Source organism: Cervus canadensis, chromosome 29 (assembly GCF_019320065.1).
Source record: "Cervus canadensis isolate Bull #8, Minnesota chromosome 29, ASM1932006v1, whole genome shotgun sequence".
Taxonomy (NCBI): Eukaryota; Metazoa; Chordata; class Mammalia; order Artiodactyla; family Cervidae; genus Cervus; species Cervus canadensis.
Genome location: NC_057414.1, coordinates 27045102 through 27070039, shown reverse-complemented (window position 1 = coordinate 27070039; position 24938 = coordinate 27045102). Strand labels below are relative to the sequence as shown.

Genomic DNA, 24938 nt, shown 5'->3' with positions numbered 1-24938 from the left:
AGCATGCTATGGCCATCCAGAGACCATTATCAGGTAATAACCCCAAAAATGCAGAAGGCTGCAAATAAGAAAAAGAGTTTATTGAGAGTCCTAAGAATTGCATTTTGGGAGGCAACCATTTGAATGGCAACTCAAACGTGCTCCAGGTGGGGCAATAGACAATAGTGGGGGATTATAAAGGCAACAGAGACATTCTAGAGAAGAAACAAAGTTATTATTACAGAACTATGATTGGTGCTGGCAGGCATTCAGTCACTTGCTGGCAGCAGATTGGTTGCTAAGCTGTGCTCTCTAAGGAGAAAAGAAGAAAAGTTCTAGGTGGTCTCAGGATGGCTGGGTTCAAAGGTTATGTTGGGTTTAGCAGTGGATGTGTGTAAGTTTCATTTCCTTAATGCCTCCCAGCTCCATCTTAGATCCCTTTGACATAAGCGACTCCATTTTTTTTTAAGCCACTGATACTTAAGAGATTTGAGTTACACCACCTAGCCCACTGAACTAACCCATTATTTATGGAGCCCCTCACACTTCTACTTTTTTCAGCCTTGGAAGACTCCCCCTCCTCCTTCAGTTCCTGTCTCCAGAACATGCAGAATCATAAATTCAGCTTTCCCCAGACCCTGCCTTTTTAAGCAGCCAATCAATGTAACTGCCAATTAGGACCTGAAAAGGGAGAAAGTACCCTTGTACATAGCTATGCCCACTAATCTTCATCCCAATTTGGTTTCAAAGACTACATCCCTGGGGCTTTTCGCAGTGAAGGAAAAGGAGTCTGAAGATAGATCAAATCTGAGACTGCTTCTCACAGGGGATCCACATTCAGATCAGAGAGTCTTGGAGACTGTGGTGGCTTGGGGGCTTGCAATTTAGGGATTCCTAAATTAGCTTCATCCAACAGATCAGGGCAAAAGCTGGGGGCCCTGTCTTTAGAACTTGTTGCAGAGAGGCGAGTCTTGACAGCATTTATATTCCACAGTAATATCGAAATTAAAGAGTTTCATGGGAATACATAGTTGGCTACAACCCTGGTGTCCGTAGGAAAGCTTGCCACCTGGAGAGGAGCAGAGAAGACAAGTGAGACCCCAGAACCCAGGACGCAGCCCCACGGGTGTGAGGCTCAGCATATCCTGGGGGAACTGCTCCTTAAATATTCCTGAATGAAGCACAGGATTAATGCATCAACCAACTAATCAAGAATGAGGGGGAAATAGCACATTTCATGGAGGAGGACTCATACTCTCAGAAGAGAGAATGTCTGCCACCTAGAACTGAGAGACTGGAGGTAGGGCCCCCTGGTGGGCTCTCCTGGGATAGTTTTGCAAGCTCTGTATGCAAGCATGCATGCTCTGCCGCTTCAGTCGTGTCCGACTCTGCGATACCATGGACCGTAGCCCGCCAGGTGCCTCTGCCCATGGGATTCTCCAGGCAAGAATACTGGAGCCATGCCCTCCTCCGGGGGATCTTTCCGACCCAGGGAAGAGTCTCCTGCATGGCAGGCAGATTCTTTATCAGCTGAGCTACCAGGGAAGCCCAAGCTCTGTATATTAGAGTGCAATCCATCCCCATCCGCCCCCCCACCACCAAGAGAAGACAGAAAGGATGAATAGAAACTGTCCGCTCCGCCCTGCCCATTTCTCCCCCAATCTATGTCCCTAGTTCCCCAAAACCCCATCCCAGTCAGGTCCCACTCAGCCTAATTCCAGTTACCTTCAGGAGCTAAACTCCCTGCTTTCTCCCTCTCTTCCTTCCTCCTCCCTCCCTCAGTCACCCCTCCCTCTCTCCTTCATCCCTCTCTCCCTCCCACGCTCCTCCCTCCCCTCTCCTCTCCCTCCCTCAAAGGTCCCCATTCCCGTTAAGGGCCAGTGGCAGCCCAGTACCAGAACTAGGGGATAATGCTTCACTGCTGCTGCTGCTAAGTCGCTTCAGCCGTGTCCGACTCTGTGCGACCCCAAAGACAGCAGCCCACCAGGCTCCTCTGTCCCTGGGATTCTCCAGGCAAGAATACTGGAGTGGGTTGCCATTTCCTTCACTAATTTAGGTTAAAAAAAGAAAACCAACCCCTTTCTATGTAGCTCCTGCTCCCTGGGTTCCTGAGGGACACCCACTGTCAACCCCTAACCTCCAGCAAAGTTCACGCCGGAGACCTGTCAGGCACCACCTACCTTCGTAGATCTTCCTCAGAAAGCACTGCTGGTTCTCCTTAGTCTGACAGGTGCCTCCTGTAGACTCGCAGACCCCGCTGGCGTTGACTCTGTGGCACTGGAAACATTCTAGAGCTGGAAAGTCAAACCAACAGAACAAGGTTCTTCCAGGCCAGCCTCTCGGCAGCTCAGGAGGCTGTGCGCCCGTGACCCAGGGTCGCCTGCGCGCTGACGGTTTCCCTCCTCCTGATGAATGTTCTGGAGGCAGGTGATTTCTCCCTGCTGGGCTTCCACCTGGGAGGAGGCATGCGTGCCCCCAGGCACAGACCTGCACCTGAGCACAGAGAGCTCTCCGTCCTCCCGGGGACCCGCGGTGCCGCTGGAGGAAGGGCAAGTCCTTCACTGCGGCTCCCCGGATCCCACTTGCCAGCTGATTATCACCCCAACCCCAGGGCCGCCACTGAAGATGTTCCGTGTGAATGGCATCTGCAGGAGCGGCGTGATGAGGGCTGGAGTGAGAAGTCAGCACTATCTGCTGCTCTCTTTCTGGAAGAGCCCCCCATCCTCCACCCTTCCTGTTCATCTGAAGAGACAACCCCGAGGACCCCAGGACTCAGCCTAAAAGCGGGCAGGGGAGGGAGAGACAGGACAGGTGGGCGGAGGCGGTTGGGAAGAAAAAGAGATCAGGAGAGAGTGAGGCAAGATAGGGGGAGACAGCTAGCAGAGGAAGGCAGAGAGAGAAGGGGGGAGGAGGGAGAGGAGGGGGGAGGAGGGAGAGGAGGGGGGAGGGAGGGAGAGAGGGGGGGGAGGAGGGAGAGGAGGGGGGAGGAGGGAAAGAGGGTGATTGACAGCGGGAGGGAGGGAGATGAGGACGAGGAGAGAGGGAGGGGTCTGCTGGACAAACGCCTGTGCCCGGGGTCTCAGCTCCTCACTGCTTCCTCCGTGCGATGAGCACCCAGCTGTCGCTGGTCCCCCAGTTATTTACCAAACAGGGAGCTCCTGCCAGTGAGAGGCGCTATTCTAGGTGTTGGAAATAAGGTGCTGAAGGGAGCACCGAAACATCCATTCCATCTATCAAACACTAAACAAATAAATTGGGGAAATGACTGACAATGAAGAAATAAGAAAGGTTATTTCAGGTCCTGGTGACTCATGAGGACAATGGGAAGGAGGATCATGGAGGAGTGAGCGTGAGGAGGCTGGGGGCGGGTGGGGGGGGGGGTGACGCAGAGAGCTTTCTCAGGGGTGACTTGAACTCAAACCTGATTTTTTTTTTTTATGCTAACCACTAAAACAACTGACAGTAGCTGGCAAACTGGCTCCAGGAAGATACCCGGGCAAGTGCACAGAGAGTTTCTGAGCTCCAATTAGCCAGTTTGAGAAACAGAAGCATCAGCACAGGCAAAGTGGAAAAGGGTGAGAGTATTGTAAAACAGGACTGAAGAGGATGGCGTTCAGACCACAAGCACGCATCTGCTTAGACCTGCGCGGCTGGGGTGGTATTCATGGACCATGTGTGGCTGTTGAGCCTGTGAATGACAGTAGTCCAAATAGATGGGCTGTAAGTCAATTTCAAACGCTTAGCGCACACACACACAAATCGTTTAAATTGCTGATCAGTGACTTTGATGTTGATTACATGCTGAAATGATAGTCCTGTCTGACTCTTTGTGACCTCATGGACTGTAGCCCACCAGTCTCCTCTGTCCATGGCATTCTCCAGGCAAGAATACTGGAGTGGGTAGCCATTCTCTCCTTCTGGGGATCTTCCTGACCCAGGAATTGAACCTGCATCTTCTGCGGCTCCTGAATTGCAGGAGAATTCTTTACCACTGAACCACCAGGGAAGCCCAATAGTTTAGATATGTTGGGTTAAATAAAGTGTATATTAAAGTTAATTTTACACATTTCTGAGTTTTTTAATATGCCTACTGGAAGAGTAAAAATGATGTCTGCAGCCTGGCTTGCATCTTATTTGGACTATCATTTAGGCCATCATAAGAACTGAGATTGTATTCAAAGTTGGGAAAGGCCACCAGAGGCTTTTTCAATAGGCAGTGACATTGACTAGCTTTTTGCATGTACACTCTGGCAGCTCTTCAGACAATAGACTTTAAAGAAGAGAGTGACAGAGGCCCAGGACAGGGTTGGTGGAACCCGGAAGTTGGAAAGGAAGCCACAAGTCAACTGCGTCCAAGCAAAAATGTGAGAAATTATAGGTCAGGTATATTGAAATAAGGCTTCCCAGGTGGTGCTAGTGGTAAAGAACCTGCCTGCTAATACAGGAGATGCAAGAGACCCGGGTTCGAACCCTGCGTGGGGACGATCTCCTGGAGGACAACATGGCAACACACTCCAGTATTCTTGCCTGGAGAATCCGCAAGGACAGAGGAGCCTGGCAGGCTACAGTCCATAGGGTCACAAAGAGTAGGAGATGACTGAAATGACTTCGCATGCACACATAAATGAGGTATGTACGTGGGAAACAGGGACTAGGAAACCTACAACAGAGCAAATAGAAGGTCATTGCAATGTGCTTGTCATGGTTTTATCTTTTTGTGTCATTTAAAACTATACATTTATGTTTTTATTTACTCACACATTTTTATTTTTCAAAAAAGTTTCCAAAATTTCAAAAATAATGAACTTTGAAAAATATACGCTCAATAAAAAAAAAAAAACTGAGCTCTCGATTCCTCTTCCTGTAAACTTAATGATGACTGTATAACCTGAGCAGTCTGTCTTGTCAATATTTACCGTCACCCATGGATCTATGATGTCCTTGAGCACATGAAACCCTACTGGAGATACAAATCTGCTTGAGAATTTCAGTGATTCTTTTACCGTCACCCATGGATCTGTGATGTCCTTGAGCACATGACACCCTACTGGAGATACAAATCTGCCTGAGAATTTCAGTGATTCTTTTGAAAGTTATAGTCATTTTATTAGACCTTTGCCCTTGGATGATTTCATATGAGCAGCTGCAACAAAGGCCTCACATGTCACCGGCTGAAGCAGGTGCAATTCCTCTTGCCCAACCCACAGCCCACAGCCTCCTGAGGCAGCCCCTGCGGCATATGTGACTGGCTCACTCATCATGCACATTGGGCAGCTCAAACAGTGGAGAGCAAATATGCCTGGGAGCATCCTTCTCCCAAGAACAGATGGGGAATTGGTGGATGAATATGCCAACTTTCCTCCCATGAGTTGGATCCCTTACACTGTCCTCTACAATTTCCAGCAGGATGGGCTCCATTTGTTCACCATGGTGTCCAGCTTATTAATTTCTTTGCGTGTTCCCAGGTGGCCCTAGTAGTAAAGAACCTGCCTGCCAATGCAAGAGACATAAGAGATTTGGGTTCGATCCCTGGGTTGAGAAGATCCCCTGGAGGAGGGCATGGCAACCCACTCCAGTGTTCTTGCCTGGAGAATCCCATGGACAGAGGAGCCTGGTGGGCTACAGTCCATAGGGTCACAGAGAGTTGGACAGGACTGAAGCAACCATGCCTGCCTGCACATTGTCTTACGTCCCCACAGCCCTCCTGGTATTTCCTGGAATCAGCTTCCAGACAAATGATTTTTTATTCTCATCAGCTTCAGATGATGGATTTTCATTTAGATCGTGTATGCTCTTGTAAATTAATTTTTCATATTTTGTACTCCAAGTCTTCTTATGCTTTTACAGAACAAACAAAACACCAACTATTAGCAGGCTGATTCCTTTTGCTAAGGAACATTGGAAAAAAGTGGTGCCTGTTAATGCCAATGATCATTCCAGTTTTAATCCATCATGGAGTAAAAAAAAACTATGAAAGTATATTCTGTAGAAGGTAAAACACCTTTTTGTAATGCTATAATAAATTTAATTGGAAAATCCACAAAGCATATAAACTCATTTATTTTTACAGTGGAAAAATAAATACAAATGCCAGTAGAATATAGTATTGCAGCAAATGTTACTAAATTGAGAACCCAGAGAGCAAAAACTGCCCTTGCAGTTGGTTTTGATGCACACATAATTGTGAATTGTATCCTGTGTCCAAACAAGATAGTATATGAATATATACTATTCATATAGTATGAATGGGAAAACACAAAGAATATAAATAAATGTATATGTAAGTATATTTTAAATATGTGTACATTAAAATATATATAAATATTAATATATACAATATTTATTAATATATAAATATTAAAATAATTGATGTATTTATATAGCACATATGATGAGCTATATATATGAAAATATATATTCTATATGTATGTGCACATACACACCCACAGGTATAATAACTGAACTGTAAAAGTTTCGTGGTAAAGGTAATGTGGAATAAAAAATAGTCTTCAGCAAAAATTCTCCCTGCTCCCTGTCATCAAGCAGATCAGAAAATGGTTAAGCTTCTGAAGAACTACATTGGGATTCAATCTAAGTGTTCTACAACAAGTGAAGGGCATTTTGTAAAAGGTCCCATGAGTATTCATTGCACTCTGGTCCTGTAATAGAGAGTCTGACTCCAGTTTTTGACGTTTCACAACTGGCAACCTTGAAGTCTTGCCCCTTGTGTCCCACACGTGGGCCCCAGGAGCTCCTTCTTTCAATATTGGTGGGAGTTTCACACCACACAAGCCCCTACCTGAATGCAGGAACCATCGCCCTGTCTCTCTTCCTCACCATCACCTAAATTCAGGAGTCTCTTTTCTCTGCTCCCCCAAGCCATCTTAAGACACCTGGCAGTAAGCCCTGCTCTCCCAAGAAAGCCTCACGAGATAACTAAAAAGGCTTTTCCTACCCTCCTGGTACGTATGTGGCATCCTCAGTCTTGACATATAATCCAAGTTTGGGTGAGGATCCGTCCTGTTTCTATCGTATAACCCCAACAGTTTAACATCTTCAAGTGTTCAACAAATGAAGCACCCAAGCATTTCAGCTTTCAAAAATGTTTAACCAGTTGAAATTATGAAAAACAGACTTTCAAGCAAAAAAGATATTGAAATGAATTCCTACAAAAGCAGAATGCCCCCAGATTATAGGGTAAATGGTCATCTTATCTCTTGGACATTCTAATATCTAGGCAGGTAGACAAAAAGTGGAAGAGACAGGCAATGCCTAGAACCATAAGCTGCCACTCACCCAGGTTCCCCTCTGTCCTCGTACATGCTGGGGGCTAGGGGGGCGGTGGGGGGAGCAGGGGAGCTCACCTTGCAGGAGTCCGAGCTGTGAGGACAGGACCGCCAGCAGCAGTAGCAGGAGGCACTTAGCCATCTCTGGATCTGGCTCCAGCCCCAAAGACTTGGAGAAGGCAGGACTAAACCACAGCCTCAGGAGCCTCTGAGATCCCGACTTTATAATTCCAGGCTGGGAGGAGCAGCCAATGGCAGCACAGGCAAAGGCTCGCACTTTCCCGGACAAAGACGACAGAGTGCCTGAAGGAACGAGGGCCCTACATTCTTTCCAGCAATTACTGGCCTTGCTCACTGCCACTGGCCCTACTGAGGAAGCCAAGGTATGTAAGAAGAGCTGACTCTCTTGTGTCCCCATTGCACAATGGTAAAATTGAAGACTAGAGTCTGATTTACATCACCTAGGGACCTGGGAATTCGGTTGAATTAGTGATGTTTTACCATTTAAGAGGTTTACCATACTGAACATAACTACTGAAGTATGGTGTGGATAAAAATCTGCTATTAAGGATTCTCTTATTAAAATAAGCTAGGGAAATAAACACATGCTTAGACTTTGTAAAGTGCAGGCCAGACACAAATAGATTTTGATGATAGTGTTACCAACCAGGGTTCTTGGTCTTAATCAATAGAAGTTGATCAGAGGCCAGACAGAAAATTCAGGCAAAGCTTTATTGGGGCCCCTGCTGCAGCAGGGGAAGTGGGAACAAGCAACAGGTTCACTTGCTCGCTTACTCGCTCAGGGGAGACAAACTTGTTCCTTATATGGGGTGATGGTAGGGGTGTGTCCAGGGGTCAGGCAAGAGGGGTTACTTAGGTGGTTCGCCCACCCCTTTAGTGGTGGTGAGTGCAGGGGCCATGCATATACCCTACATTTGCTCCCAGCTCTTCAGAAATTGGGGCTTTGGTCTCTTTTTATCTTGTCCATAATCTGTTCCAACTGCACATGTACACAGTTATTTTTAGTTTCTATGGGGGTTTTTTTTTGCTCAAGGAGACATTTGTCAGTTACAAGCCCTGGAGCAAATTGTCCCAGCCTGTTTATCATATACAAGCACTCGAGCAAAGGATCCCTGCCTGTCTCGGTAGTATTGTCTCCTTTCTTGGAAATGAAACACAACTGCATTTGTTTTTTTTCACTTTTTGGCAAATAGGAACAAAGTGGAGTATTTCTCCCCAGGTCATCAAGATCTGTACTACAAGTGTTACCGAAAGAGTGTTGGGGGGTCTGGCTGCTCACCCCTCAAAAGCCAAAAAACAGGCCAGGTTGGTGGAAAGTTTGCTTTATTTCAAGTGTTGGCACCTGGGGGGTAGGGGGAGGTGGGCAGGGAGGGTGGTGGACGTTGTCCAAAGGCTGACTCCCCTCCCTCCCCGGGTAATCAGTGGGGCAAGAGCTTTTATAGACAGAAGGAAGGGGCCACATGCAGAAACAGCACAGTCAGCGGCTTCACACTGGTCATTGATAGTCTGGCCCGCATCATCTTGACTGTTTCAGGTTTAGTGAATCTTCAGGTCCAGGGTCCATTTGTTCCCCCCTTTTTTAGATGAATTCTCAGAGAATTGTGGCAGCTTATGTCATGGGTACTGTTTGGTCATAATGTAGCTAAGTTCTTCACCCTAGTGTTCTCATATCTATAAAACAGCTCTCAGGATGCAGCTCAAAATATTATCTATAGTCTTTGGTGGCTCAGATGGGAAAGAATCTGCCTGCAATGCAGGAGACCCGGGTTCGATCCCTGGATCAGGAAGATCCTTTGGAGAAGCAATGGCAACTCACTCCAGTATCCTTGCCTGGAGAATTCCACGGACAGAGGAGCCTGGCGGGCTAGAGTCCATGGAGTCACAAAGAGTTGGACAAGACTGAGTAACTTTCACTTCTCTTGAGAAAGAACTAAAAGTCCTTGACTATATTTAATGGCCATATTATTATTATTTGGTCTCCTTTGACTGTTTTCCTTTATTTCCGTATTTCTCATTTCTCTGATTAAACATATTCTTTGACTAAAGTTTTCCACAGAAAAAAGACAGGTGGAGGACATGGGGGGTGGGGTGGGGGAAGCACCATAGATAGGGTCCTGCTCTGTTTCACAAGCGACCCAGAGTTCTCATTATTTTTTTGAATCTCATTTTTCCTTTTAAAATGAAATTTTCTTTTCTATTCTGGATGCTGGACTACAGCTAGTGGAGAACTCACTTTCTAGAACTGTGTCAGGAGAAAATCTGCTGACCCATCCCCACACCATCCAATGAAATAACTATCACTGGCAAAAACGATCTTAAATACAATCATTCTAAATTTCCGAAAATTGTCATAGGGGCATACAGCAAATCAAGAAACTTTTTTTTTTTTTTTTTTCAAGAAAATCTACTAAATCTCAGTAGGAACAGTGAGAATCCAGGCAGGTAATGCCACCAAAAGTGGGATCCAGATGCTTGTCACTCAAAAGCCATTGAAGAGGCCAGGTTGATGAAATGAAAGTTTGCTTTCGTTTGGATGTCAGCATTCCATAAGAATATAAGAATCTGAAGTTCTCCCCCAAAAGAACAAACTTGATTTTAAACAGAGTGTGGGGATGTTCAAGAAAAAGGACGCCCTCAAAAACAATGGAGATTTTGGTGGTAAGCAAAGAAAAGACTCTTACCTCCCTACAAGGAACACCATAAGCTGTAGGTTAGCTAGTTTACAAGAGAGACCCAGAGAGAGAAACAGCTAAGAAAATCCTACTTGGGGCAGAACAGATATGAAAGACTGGGCTGAAGGTTGACCTTTGCAAAGGGGCCTGAAAATAATTGGATCAGACTCTGAAGATTTTCATGTCCCAGGAGACCGTCAGCATGAAGTCCACAGCTTTGTGTAATGACAGTTTCACAGAAAATCAGGGAAAGATCTGGCATACCCCTCTCATCCCAGGAAGACTGTGACCATGCTCTAAACTATGTCCTCTAAGGGTGACATCAGAGCTGACACACTACAGGGGAAATAGCTTTCACTACACTTGAAACTGCTGGGGTGTCATCTCTGGCGGCTCTGAAGGACACCGGTACCATAGTCCTTTATGTCTCAGCACAAAAATAATCTGGTGAGAGGCAAAGTGATAGGTGAGCTTCCCAGGTGATGCAGTGATGAAGAATCACTCTGCCAATGCAGGAGATGCAAGAGACGCAGGTTCAATCTCTGGGTCAGGGAAGATCCCTTAGAGTAGGAAATGGCACCCCACTCCACTATTTTTGCCTGGAAGATTCCATGGGCAGAGAAGCCTGGTGAGTTATAGTCCATGGGGCTGCAAAGAGTTGGACACAGCTGTATTACTGAGCACACACAGCAGAGTGATAGATAAGAAGTGATATATTAGAATAAGATGCTTGTGAGGCTTACAAGTAGGTGGACGAGAGGGTACCATGCCCTGAGAACTTATGGGGCTACAGGTTTATAATCAAAGGAAAAGTGGGGATGTGGAGAAGAACTTCTTGGTCTTTTTTGAATAGACATCATGCTTCTGTCATCAGCTCCCTCTCCAGTTGACCAGGGGAATTTTCTTGTTCCTACATGGTCAAGCTAGGCTCACAAATTACTGTTTTTGTGTGTGCAGAGCACATGTCCTAGGGATCATTCATTTACTGAGCTCATCGGGTAGGCTGTGGGTCTCATGCCACCATTGTTTTATTGTTTTGGGGCATGTCTCACGCTTTTGTTTCATGGTTTTGTTGCTAAGCAAGCCTGCTTGGTTTTGTGATTAAGCAAACCTGCTTTCTTGAGTAATCATTAGCTTAAGGGGTCTCTCATATTTTTTTCCACTTATAATCCTCTGGTGGGATTAACTAATCACCTACTTTGTCCCTTTACTCTGTCCCTATCACAGTAGTCCAACCAATTCACTAAACAAATAAACAGAAAATAACAACAAAAACAACAAATGCTGGGAGGTAAGGTGAAAGAGCAGGAATCAATATCCAGAATTGCAGTGATTATTTGTTTAAATGTTCAGTTTTCAACCCCAAATCATGAGAAATGCAAAGAAACAGGAAAGTATGACCCATACACAGAAAAAAAGAAAAAACAGGCAAGAAAAACCTCCTGTGACTGGGGGGTGGGAGGTGTGGAGGGGGTGATGTTGGTCAGAGGGCACAAATTTTCATTGTAAGATGACTAAGTTCTGGAGATCTAATGTGCAGCATGGTGACTGTACTTAACAAAACTATATCGTGTACTTGGCATTTGCTAAGAGAATAGATCTTAAGCGTTCTTACAACACACACACACCCCCAAAGATAACTATGTAAGATAGATTTTTTAAAATAATTTCATTTATTTATTATTTGTTTTTGGCTATACTGGGTCTTTGTTGCTGTGTGCCGGCTTTTCTCTAGCTGTGGCAAGCAGGGGTTACTGTCTGGTTGCAGAGTTGTGGCTTCTTTTGTTGAAGAGCACAGACTCTAGGTGTGTGGGCTTCAGCAGTTGCAGCACACGGGCTCAGTAGTTGAGGCTCCCAGGCTCTAGAGCACAGGCTCAGTAGTCATGGCCCATGCACCACATGCTCTGTGGCATGTGGGACCTTCCTGGACCAAGATCGAACCTGTGTCTCCTACACTGGCAGGCAGATTCTTTACCACTCATTCACCAGGGAAGTCCCATAGATATTTTAATTAGCTTGACTGTGGTAAGCATTTCACAGTGTGTACATACGTGAAACCATCACACTGTATCTTTCAAATATGCATAATTGTCATTATCAATTATATCTCAGTAAGGGCTTCCTGTGGCACTAGTGGTAAAAAACCTGCGTGCCAATGCAGGAGACATAGAGACATAGATTTGATTCCCTGAGTCAGAAAGATCCCTGGAGAAGGGCATGACAATCCGCTCCAGTATTCTTGTCTGGAGAATCCCATGGACAAAGGAGGCTGGCAGGCTACAGCCCATAGTGTCACACAAACTCACACTACTGAAGCAACTTAACATGCATGTATACCTCAATAAAGCTGGGGTAGGGGTTTCAGCTGAAAAAAAAAAGTGCAGTCTAAAAGTTGAGTTGTTGTTCAGTCGCTTAGCTGTGTCCAACTCTTTTTTGATACTATGAACTGTAGCCCAACAGGTGCCTCTGTCCATGGGATTTCCCAGGCAACAAAATATTGGAGTTGGTTGCCGTTTCCTTCTCCAGGAAATCTTCCTGACCCAGGGATTGAACCCATGTCTCTTGCATTAGTAGGCAGATTCTTTACCACTGAGCCACTGGGGAAGTCCATGTTGAAAGTTATGTTAAAACTTTATCAATAATTAAAGAAAATCAGATATCCCAAGTTAAAGAATTTAGTGCTTTTCTAGGTATGGGAAGACCCAAGAGTCTAAGCTCACTGAAATCATTCCTTTGCTATGCACCTAAGCTATCTGGGGCTAGTATCACATCCTAAATTCCCTCAGGGCTCACCAGTGTTGCAGAGAAGAAGCCAATTGTGACTCCATGTTGGAAGCTGTTTCTTTGACTTGCTTTTCATTGCTGCTGTTATTGTAACCATACATAATGGCTTGCCTCATAGGACCCTACCCCTATGCCTGAATGTTAAACTAAAGTGCCTTTGTTCAACTCAGAGAGAGATAATCTGACCCTGCCCATGTGTGAGTGGCTACAAAAAAGAGATTAACACACCCCTTCCAAAGGCTGGCCCTTCCCAGAGATGTTTTGCAAGACTGAAGACCCTTTTTACTTCCTCACTGCCTCTCCCTCTCTATTCTGCCTTTTGACTTTAGTTCCTCATTGCTTCTCTCTCTCTGACTCTGTGAAAGAATCTGTCATCCAGACCCTGACAAGATGGTTGCTTTGAGACATTAGTCTGCCATCTTCTCGGTCAGCCTCGGATTCATTGGCCTCTCGTGCAGTGAGCAGAGCAAGCTTGGAACGAATTTGGAAAACTGGCCAATGAAACCAAGAGATGAGATGTGGAGGCAAGGATTACAACTTTATTTGGAAAGACAGCTGACTGAGAAGATGGCAGAATAATGTCTCAAAGTAGCCATCTTGTCAGAGTCTGGATGCCAGGTTCTTACAGAGTCAGAGAGAGAGAAGCAATGAAGAACTAAAATCAAAGACAAGAATAGAGAGGGAGAGGCAGTGAGGAAGTGAAAAGGGTCTTCAGTCTTGCAAAACATCTCCAGGAAGGACTGGCCTATGGAAGGGGTGTGTTAATCTCTTCTTTTTGTCTAGCCATTCACAGGTGGGCAGGGCCAGATTATCTCTCTATGAGATGAACAAAGGCTCTTAAGTTTAATAGTCAGGCATACAGGCAGGGTCCACTGATGCAGGCCATTGTGTATGATTATAATAACAAAAGCAACAAGAAGCAAGTCAAATAAATAGTTTCCAACTTGGAGTCAGAATTGACTTCTTTATAACAATATGGTTGTTTCTGTTTCTCTGGGGAACCCTGACAGGTACATTATCCAGAAAGCTCAACAAATTCTTAATAGGGTAAACCCAAAAGAGATTTATACCTAAGATTATCATAGTAAAAATGTTTAAAGATAAAAAAAAAAAATCTTGTAAGCAGCATAAAAAAAAAACAAAAAAAAAAAAATGACCCATGACATACAAGGGACTTCCTCAGTAAAGTTAAAAGCTGACTTCTCTTCAGAACTAGTGGAGGCCAGAGGACATGGCAATGCTACCATAACAGCAGAAAGGGAAGAGGGACTGGAGAGCCTCCTGATGAAGGTGAAAGAGTTGCCTTAAAACTCAACAGTTGAAAAACTAAGATCATGGCATCTGGTCCCATCACTTCATGGCAAATAGATGGGGAAACAATGGAAACAGTGACAGACTTTATTTCCCTGGGCTCCAAAATCACTGTGGATGGTCACTGCAGCCATGAAATTAAAAGACGCTTGCTGCTTGAAAGAAAAGCTTTGACAAACCTAGACAGCATATTAAAAAGTAGAGACATCACTACGCCGACAAAGTTCCATATGGTCAAAGCTATGGGTTTTTTTTCCTGATGGCTTAGAAGGTAAAAGTGTCTGCCTACAATGCAGGAGACCTGGGTTCTATCCCTGGGTAGGAAAGATCCCCCTGGAGAAGGAAATGGCAACCCACTCCAGTACTCTTGCCTGGAAAATCCCGTGGACGGACGGAGGAGCCTGGTAGGCTACAGTCCATGGGGTTGCAAAGAGTCGGACACAACTAAGTGACTTCACATTCACTTTCATGGTTTTCCCTGTAGTCATGTACAGATGTGAGAGTTGGACCATAAAGAAGGCTGAGCATGGAAGAATTGATGCTTCTGAACTGTGGTGTTGGAGAAGACTCTTGAGAGTCCCTTGGACATCAAGACCAAACCAGTCAATCCTAAAGGAAATCAATCCTGAATATTCATTGGAGGGACTGGTGCTGAGGCTGAAGCACTAATATTGTGACCACCTGATGTGAAGAACTGACTCACTGGAAAAGACCCTGAAGCTGGGAAAGATTGAAGGCGGAAGGAGAAGGGGACAACAGAGGATGAGATGGTTGGATGGCATGACTGACTCAATGGACATGAGTTTGAGCAAGCTCTGGGAGATGGTGAAGGACAGGGAAGCCTGGCGTGCTGCAGTCGCAAAAAGTCAGACTCGACCAAGTGACTGAACAACACTGTTAGAACAGGCTGGCTCAAGGGGGAGCTGAACCCTTTCGCAGGCTAGTAGCCAATTTTTATAGCCTCAAGACAAAGAACATTCCTCCTGGAAGAGTGACATTAAGTGGTTGGTTAGGATGCTATAGGGTGCGTAATAGGGTGGATATTTTATCTAGTATGGAGTCTGGGAACTGGCCGGTGTAGATCCAAAGGCTCATGGCAACAGTTGCTATGGGGCTTGGTCAGCTTCAGAGATTTTTGTCCTAGGACCTTGTTACCGGGCTGCACACCCGTGACCTTGGTAGAGTGCTCCACAGATCCCACATGCCACAGAACAGCTAAGCCCAGGAGCCACAACTACTGAAGCCCATGTGCCTATAGCCCATGCTCCACTGCAAAGAGGCCACCACAATGAGAAGCCCTCATACTGCAACTAGAAAATACCCAGCACAGCATGAAATCTTTTTAAAATGAAGGTGAAATAAAAGACATTCCCAGTTGGACAGCCAATGCAGATGGTGAGGGGTGGGAGGGTGGTAACACTAATAGAGAGATTTCTGCCAAATAACATATACTATGTATAAAATGCATCCCAAAGAGTTCATGTACACTCTGCTGTATTTAAAATGGATAACCAACAAAAACCTATTGTATAGCACGTGGAACTCAATGTTACGTGCCAGTGTAGATGTGTGTGGAGGTTTGGGGGAGAATGGAAACATGTATATGTATGTCTGAGTCCCTTCACTATTCACCTGAAACTATCACATTGTTATTAATTGGTATACCCCAATACAAAATGTTTTTGGTGTAAAAAATAAGTAAATAATTTTTTAAAAGTGCATCCCAATGACACAATGAAAGTGATAGTTGCTAAGCCATGTCAAACTCTTTGTGACCCCACGTACTGTAGCCTGACAGGCTCCTCTGTCCATGGGAATCTCCAGGCAAGGATACTGGAGTGGGTTGCCATTCCCTTCTCCAAGGGATTTTCCTGACCCAGGGATTAAATCTGGGTCTTCTGCATTGCAGGCAGATACTTTACCACCTAAGCCACTGGGGAAGCACAATGACACAATAAAAGATGTTAAAAGGAAAAAAGTGGGTTTTCTTCCCCTCACATGTATATTAAAAATTATTTTGAACATGTTGTTGAGAAATAAATATTCCCTGGATTTCTTGGTGCTCATATAAAAGGTCTAGCCTCCTGGGACATGGACACATACACAGTTTAAAGATAAGAAGTGTTTGCTCTCACTCTTCTGGGGAACACTTCCCTTTTCACAGACCAGAAGGATTCAATCTAATTCCTTGTCTACTTATTTGCTCTGATTCAGGAGAATAATATACTTCCCTTATCTCTCTGAAAGGGCCAAGAAGTTACTGCCTGAACTAGGTCCCTGGGTTAAACTCCCAGGAAGACTGCAACACTCACCCTTAGGCATTTACATTTCAGACAGGAAGGAGCCTGGTGCCTTGGAGACAACTCTAGGTTGAGAAGAAAGATAGTCGCTCAGTTGTGTCCAACTCTTCGCGATCCCATCAACTATAGCCTACCAGGCTCCTTTGTCCATGGCATTCTCCAGGCAAGAATACCAGAGTGAGCTGCCATTCATGCTTCTCCAAGGGATCTTCCCCCTCCAGGGATTGAACCTGGGTCTCCTGCATTGCAGGCAGATTCTTGACCTGAGCCACAAGGGAAGCCTAGATTGAGAAAGTCAAGGACAAATGATGGCCCCTAGAGGCATTTACATAGCAGAGAGGTGCAGGGAGAATTCAGGAAGTCTCCAAGGAGCAAGTTTTCCTCCCTCCTTTCAGGAAAGCCTGAACTCCTTATGGATTTAGAGAAGGCAGAGGAACCAGAGATCAAATTGCCAACATCCATTGGATCATTGAAAAAGCAAGAGAGTTCCAGAAAAACATCTATATCTGCTTTTTTGACTATGCCAAAGCCTTTCACTATGTGGATCACAACAAAATGTGGAAAATTTTTCAAGAGATAGGAATACCAGACCACCTGACCTGCCTCTTGAGAAATCTGTATGCAGGTCAGGTAGTAACAGTTAGAACTGGACACGGAACAACAGACTGGTTCCATATCGGGAAAGGAGTACGTCAAGGCTGTATATTGTCACCCTGCTTATTTAATTTATATGCAGAGTACATCATGAGAAATGCTGGGCTGGATGAAACACAAGCTGGAATCAAGATTACTGGGAGAAATATCAATAACCTCAGATATGGAGATGACACCACCCTTATGGCAGAAAGTGAAGAAAAACTAAAGAGCCTCTTGATGAGAGTGAAAGAAGAGAGTGAAAAAGTTGGCTTAAAACTCAACATTCAGAAAACTAAGGTCATGGCATCTGATCCCATCACTTCACGGCAAATAGGTGGGGAAACAGTGGAAACAGTGACAGATTTTATCTTTTTGGGCTCCAAAATGACTGCAGATGGTGACTGCAGCCATGAAATTAATTGTTTACTCCTTGGAAGAAAAGCTGTGACCAATCTAGACAGCATATTAAAAAGCAGAGACATTACTTTGCCAACAAAGGTCCATATGGTCAAAGCTATGGTTTTTCCAGTGGTCATGTATAGATGTGAGAGTTGGACTATAAAGAAAGCTGAGTGCTGAAGAATTGATGCTTTTGAAGTGTGGTGTTGGAGAAGACCCTTGAGAGTCCCTTGGACAGCAAGGAGATCTAACCAGTCCATCCTAAAGGAAGTCAGTCCTGAATATTCATTGGAAGGACTGATGCTGAAGCTGAAACTCCAATACTTTGGCTACCTGATGGGAAGAGCTGACTCATTGGAAAAGACCCTGATGCTGGGAAAGATTGAAGGCAGGAGGAGAAGGGGACGACAGAGGATGAGATGGTTGGATGGCATCACTGACTCAATGGTCATGAGTTTGAGTAAACTCCTGGGAGTTCGTGATGGACAGGGAGGCCTGGCGTGCTGCAGTCCATGGGGTTGCAAACAGTCGGACATGACAGAGTGAATGAACTGAACTGAATTATAGAAAGTCTGAGGACAGCGCTCTCTCTCTCTCTCTCTCTCTGGTAAATAAATGGCCCCAAATCCATTTTCTTCCACTTTCACCTATGGACTATGCAGCCACTTGTGTAGGAGACTTTTCTACTTTTATTGCATCACCCCAAGAGTAAAGTCTAGAGCAAGGGGAGTCACACACATTACTACTATGAGAGCATTAATTTAAAAATACCTTTGACACAGAACATCTTCTACACACATTCAGGTAAAAATTAATAAAGATACATGCCACGAGTTCAGGGAGTGTTTGACGGGAGGATTCCTACGTGCTGCCTCTCATAAGTCCTTTGTCCCTCTTCAAGCGGAACAGCACGCTGCTCCCAGGGACTGAGGTCATTGTGTGAGGCAGGCTTGGGTCTCCTCTAGTAAACATTCTCTTTTTGACAAAACTGCTTAGTCTTGCTCCCCCTTCATGAGATATGGATTGTCTCCTGACCTTGTGACTAGGATTACCCCTTGTTCCCTTGGTAACGGTTTTACTGTATGTTTGGTTTTCTGATCTCTATCATTCCCGAAAGAAGTTTCTTGAACTACAGCCTATATATACTCATAGAAAAATCATTAAAGCACCTTTGCTTCATCAGAGCTTAGGTCCCTGGGTCTTTTTTTGTCTCTCTCTCTCTCTCTTTTTCTGGCTGACTCTCTAGAGCGTGGAGACCCATCATGCTCACTTTCCTGCCTGGGCTTTTAAGACCCTCTCGAGAAGGCACTTTGTGCCTTCACCCCCTCGAGAGGGCACCTGGTGCCTTCGTGAGCGATGCAAGTCCTGTGTCAAGGACTTTATTGGTCCTCTGCGTAAGCCAGGGGATATCAGCCTCTTTCTCTCTTTTACTTTCTTATTGTTGACTCCATACCACCAGGTTCCAGTCCATTAAAGGACCCCAAAAAGTGGCGCCAAGAAACAGGGACTCTGGTGTACGTGGCATATCGGGCGGAGTGACTCAGGGACCTATTGAGGTGGGTAAGCACTAAGGCATGGGTTAAACGGCTGGAAAGCCCCATCATTTTTCTACTTTACTTCACCATTTGTTTAAAGTTCAGGGACTTCTGGTTTCACACCAACGAATAGAAGCTTGCCTTCAAACAGTAGTTGAACATAATCCCTGGTTCCCTGATGAAGGCAGTTTTGATTTAGAAATTTGGCACCGGGTCAAAGAAAATGTTGAATAAGCCACTGGGCAAGGAGAAAATATTCCAATTGATTTTTGGCCCTTATGGGCTCTCATTAAAGCTGTAATGCTACCATTTCAAGGTAATTCTAGCCCTCACGATATTCGACAACAGACAGAACACTTATTGCATGAATATGAACTAGATGATGACACTTTACAAAAGGCTCAATTAGAACAATGTAAAATATTTCAAAACTTTCCTATTAGCCTTGCCCCGGCTGCTCCAACTCCTCCTCCTCCTTCTCCTCTGCCAGAAGGCAGGTATCCAGAGGTCTCTTCTTTGTTAAAACTTAATGATTCAGATAACGACTCTCCTGAGGCATTTATTGATACCAAAACTGCCAATGCTCTTATGGACAATTATGATAAGTCCTTGACGCAGACTCATACTTACAAAAAATCAGCACTTATCCACTTTCCTCAGCAACAGAGACTCTCTGATTTACTGGCCTTGCAGTCACAAGTTTCTGATGCCAATGTTTTTTCTGTCTTTCCAGTTTTAAGAAATTCTGACACTCAAGGGCACATAATACCTCAATATGACAGTATTAATCTTTTTCACATGCAACAAATGTAACTATGTATGGCCCACATTCACCTTTTACAAGAGAGCTTCTAAATGTTGTGACATCTTCTGTTGGAAACTTTATTCCCTATGATTGGCGAACTTTAATAAAAGCTCTCCTTAAACCCGGAGAATATCTTCAGTGGACAATGTGGTTTCATGATATAGCCAGAGATCATGCTAACAAGAATGCTCAAGCTGGCACTCCCCAAAATCAAATTACTTATGAAATGTTAACTGGCTCCGGACAATTTGATACTATAGAAGCTCAAATACAATCCCCTCGTTTGTTGCATGAACAATTAAAAACAGTGGCCCTTGAAGCTTGGGATCCAAGTACTCCTCAAGGAGAGCCTACAAGTAGTTACACTAAAATATTACAAGGACCTAATGAAAGTCATGCTGATTTTTTTGGCTGGATTAGAAACTGCTATTTCCCGCACTGTAATCGGAGAAGAAGCTAAAAGACAGCTAGAGAGATTACTTGCTTATGAGTATGCAAATCAGGAATGTCAAAGAGCTATCGCTCCAATTCATGAGAATGGAACTATTATTGATTATTTGAAAGCTTGTCGCAATCTAGGATCAGAAACTCAAAAGATGCAAATGCTAGTTGAGGCAATGGCTGCTACCTTTGGAAAGGGAAATGAAGGATGCTTTATTTGTGGAGATAAAAATCATTTAAAAAGGGACTGCCCTAAGAAGGCTAATAAAATACCAAAAACTTGTCCTCGCTGCCGTAGAGGAATGCATTGGGCCAAAAACTGTAAATTTAAATTTGATATTGATGGAAAGCCTATTCCGGGAAACTCCAAACAGGGGACCCCCCAGGTCCCCTACAACAAAAACCAGGGGCAAATTCTATCTTTTCCCTCAAACCCTCCACACCCGGCAGTGCTGCCGTCAATATACCAGCCCTAAATGATTTTTTCCTTTACCCTCAAGCAGTCCCTACTAGAGTGCCTATCGGACTTTTTGGACCCCTGCCCCCACAAACTTTCGGTCTTTTGCTTGGCCAATCTAGTCTGACTTCTAAAGGAATTACTGTTCACCCTGGAATAATCGATTCAGATTATAAAGGAGAGATTCAAATTATGATGTCATCTCAGATTCTATGGCAATTCAAAAAGGGGGACAAAATTGCTCAATTACTTCTTTTACCTTACATTTCTATTAACTCCTCTAATAATGTACGGACAGGTGGATTCGGCAGTACAGATCAAAAACAATCTTTATGGACATCATTAGTATCTGAGTATGCCCGACCAAATACATAAATATCAAAATTAATGGTAAAAGATTTTCCAGTCTCTTTGACACTGGATCTGATATTACTATTATTTCCAAACATTTATGGCCCAAATCCTGGCCTGTACAAAAGGTCTCTTGCCATATTGCAGGAATTTCTCAAACTAAAGTACAAGAAGTTTATCAAAGTGTTCAAATATACCCATGTGAGGGACCAGAAGGCCAACCTGCAACATTAAGACCTTATGTGATAAATGTACCCTTTAATCTAATAGGAAGGGACTTACTTATGCAATGGCAGACTCAAATATACATTCCACATTTTTCCTAGGGGCCACTGCTCATTTAACAAACAAAGCAATTATTAAAATAATTTGGAAGAATGACGAGCCTATTTGGACAGAGCAGTGGCCCCTTACAAAAGAAAAATTACAGGCTGCTAAAGAACTTACAGACACACAATTAGAATTGAAACATATTGAGGAATCTTGCTCTCCAAGGAACTCTCCCATTTTTGTTATAAAAAAGAAGTCTAACAAATGGCGCCTCTTAACAGACCTTAGAAAAGTTAATGCATCTATGAAACCTATGGGTGCATTACAACCAGGAATCCCATCACCTACTACTATTCCTCAAAACTGGCATATTATTATTATTGATTTACAAGATTGCTTTCTTAATATGCCTTTACACCCTTTAGACCGAGAGAGATTTGTTTTCTCTCTCCCTTTTCCTAACCACAACGGGCCTCATAAACGATATCAATGGACTGTGCTGCCTCAAGGAATGATGAATTCTCCCACCATGTGTCAATAATATGTGGCTAAAGCCCTTGAGCCTGTGAGAAAACAGGTTCCTGACTTGTTATTCATTATATGGATGATATATTATTTTCAGCTCCATCTGTTTTAGAAACTCAACACATGTTTGATATAGCTCAACTATGCTTAAAAAACTCTGGGTTAATCATTGCCCCTGAAAAAATTCAAACCTCTACACCTTACCATTACTTAGGATTTATTGTTAATAGACAGTGTATTATTCCTCAATTAACTCAGATTTGTACTGACAAATGATCAACTTTAAATGATTTTCAAAAACTCTTGGGCAATATAAATTGGATTAGACCCTCATTAGGCATTGCTAATTATCAACTAACTAATCCATTTAATACTTTGAAAGGAGATCCTAATTTAGACAGCCCTCGTTCACTTTCTCGAGAAGCACGAGAGGAACTCTATTTAGTGCAAAATAAATTACAAAAACAGTTTCTTACTTGCATCAGATTAGATTTACCTCTAGAATTATTTGTACTGCCCTCTCTTCATTCTCCCACAGGACTTCTTGCCCAACAAGAACACCCAATAGAATGGATCTATACACATTTTAGAGGAGTAAAGTCACTTACACCTTACCTTGATTTAATTGCTCTTATCATTATCAATGGAAGAAATAGAACTAAAACTCTAATTGGCTCTGATCCTAATAAAATTGTAACACCTATCAATAAATTTCAACTTGAAAATGCATTACAAACTTCCACCGATTTTCAAATAGCCTTTCTAGAATATTTTGGAGAAATTTCATTCCATTATCCATCTAGCAAGCTATGGAATTTTTTCAAAAATACTGAATTTATTATTTCCCACATTGTCAGCTCACAGCCTATACTACAAGCTGAAGTTTTTTATATAGATGGAACTAAAAATGCCAAAGCCTCATTCTGGTCTCTCAAAGAATATAAAGTCTTTTACAGTAAGTTCCATTCTGCTCAACAAAATGAATTATATGCTCTTATTCAACTTATTTGCCTACATCCTCACTCCATTAATATAGTCTCTGATTCCTTATAGTCAGTTTTTGTATTAAAAAATATAGAAACCTCTATTATAAATTCCAATCAACCTATTATTCAACAACTTTTTTCAGAATTACAATCCATTATTAGAAGCCGCACTTCTCCCATTTACATTACCCATATTCGGGCACATTCTTCCCTTCCTGGTCCTATGACTCATGGTAATGAACAGGCTGATAAACTTGTTCCTTTTGCTACTCCGGAAGAACAACATGCTTTGCTGCACAACAATGCTGGTTCCCTACACCAGCTATGGAAAATCCCATACCGCCAGGCTAAAGAAATTATTAATAATTGCTCTACTTGTAAACCCCTACATCTTTGACCCATTGCACAAGGTGCTAATCCTCGGGGGTTGCAACCTAATGAACTATGGCAGATGGATGTAACTCATTGTCCTGAACTTTCTCCATCTCCCTTCCTACATGTCTGTTTCTACACCAATTCTTCTTTTATATGGGCCACACCTCTTCGCGGTGAAGCTACACATCACGTTATAACTCACTTATTAGCCTGCTTTGCTATAATGGGAACTCCTAGCTCTATTAAAACAGACAATGGCCCTGCCTACACTTCAAGATATCTCAAACAATTTTTACAATCCTTTTCTATTAAACATATTACTGGCATTCCTTATAATCCACAAGCACAAGGCATAGTCGAATGAGCACATCACACACTAAAACTACAAATAAAGAAATTAAAAAGAGGAAAATACATAGGAACATTGCTGTCTTCCTCATCTAAAACAGATTTTACTAAATTCCAACATAAGGTATTTTCTAAACCTACAACTATTGTTAATATGGCTTTGTTTTAAATTTTTTAAACTTACCACAAGGAGATATCTTGACTAGAGCAGAAAAACATTTCGAAGAATTGAAGGATTCTTCTTTTCCTCTGCCCATTTGGTACCAAGACGGGTTAAATAAACAATGGAAACCTGGAAAATTAATCTTACAGGGAAAGGGGTATGCTTGTATTTCCCCACATGGATCCAACGAGCTTACATGGCTTCCTCTTCGGAAGATCCAAGCCAGGGGGGCCCCCAGCCTTCAAGATAAAGAGAGACAACAAAAACCCCAGGAAGAAGAAATTCCAATACGGGCCATGACCGCTTTAAAAATCTCCAGAAAACGCCACTCTCAGCGGCATCAACCTTATGATCTCCCCTCTTGGGGACAAAGAAAAACACTCACTAATCAAGCTGAAAATCTGGTTTCTCAACAGGGAATACCTCGGAATCCTGAAAATGTTTTCGTTGCTCTGCTTGCTTTGCTTGTTTGCGCCTCCCCCGTTCAAGCTGAATCAATAAATCACACTTACTGGGCTTACATACCTAACCCCCCTTTACTTTAGGTTGTAGACTGGACGGAGAGAGGACCAATCGTATTGACTAATGACTCCACACACATGTCTTCTCCCTGGAGCTTTAAAGGGCCCTCACACCCTGAAGAAGAAGGGAAACTAATTAATATCTCTTTAGGTTATGAAGTCCTTCCTTTATGTATGGGCCCAGCAGAATTATGTATAAACGTTAGTCGACAAACTTGGGCTTTCGTCCTGCCTCCCAAAAAGGATTTTTGGACACTGCTTGGATTATTTACTGCCCTTTCTTTGTCAGTGAACCATGTTTATACTACTGAAACTTTAGGGAAAGAATTAGGGAAAGAACAAAGAACAACATGCCAAGGGTTTACTAATAAGAACTTTAAATATATTCCTGTTCATTGGGACAAATGTCAGGCCAAATCAGGAAAATTAATGTTTGTAGCCAATCATACAATTGTTGATTGGGGACCCCACAGTATGTGGTTATTTCATTGCTCAGATGATATTAACAGTACTGTATGTGATTACATTATCCAAGTGGCATGGAAGGTTACCAATACTACAATGGAGCATCACCATGACAGAGGACTTCTTGGATGGCATGACAGTGGAATGGCCCCCCCTCGTCCTCGAATCGTCCTCGATAAACAGACTGGGCCTGAACAATGGGATATCTGGAAGCTTGCTGCAAGCACTGAGGAACTTGGGACTTGGACCGGACATTTCACAAGGACCAATCACAACCATAGCAATTATTTCTTTCGCTATACTCAATC

At 43.6% G+C, this 24938-nt stretch overlaps 1 protein-coding gene across 1 annotated transcript; it reads right to left on the bottom strand.

The window, feature by feature from the left end:
* Nucleotides 1-388: 388 nt before the first annotated feature.
* LOC122430913 (secreted protein of Ly-6 domain 1-like) lies at nucleotides 389-23824 on the bottom strand. The gene is made up of 3 exons (XM_043451859.1): nucleotides 23666-23824; nucleotides 2160-2273; nucleotides 389-1048 (listed from the first exon to the last, which is right to left on the bottom strand). Exons 1-3 carry the CDS (start codon nucleotides 23736-23738, stop codon nucleotides 924-926), a joined length of 312 nt encoding a protein of 103 aa, XP_043307794.1. The 5' UTR covers nucleotides 23739-23824; the 3' UTR covers nucleotides 389-923.
* Between the last annotated feature and the right edge of the window lie 1114 nt (nucleotides 23825-24938).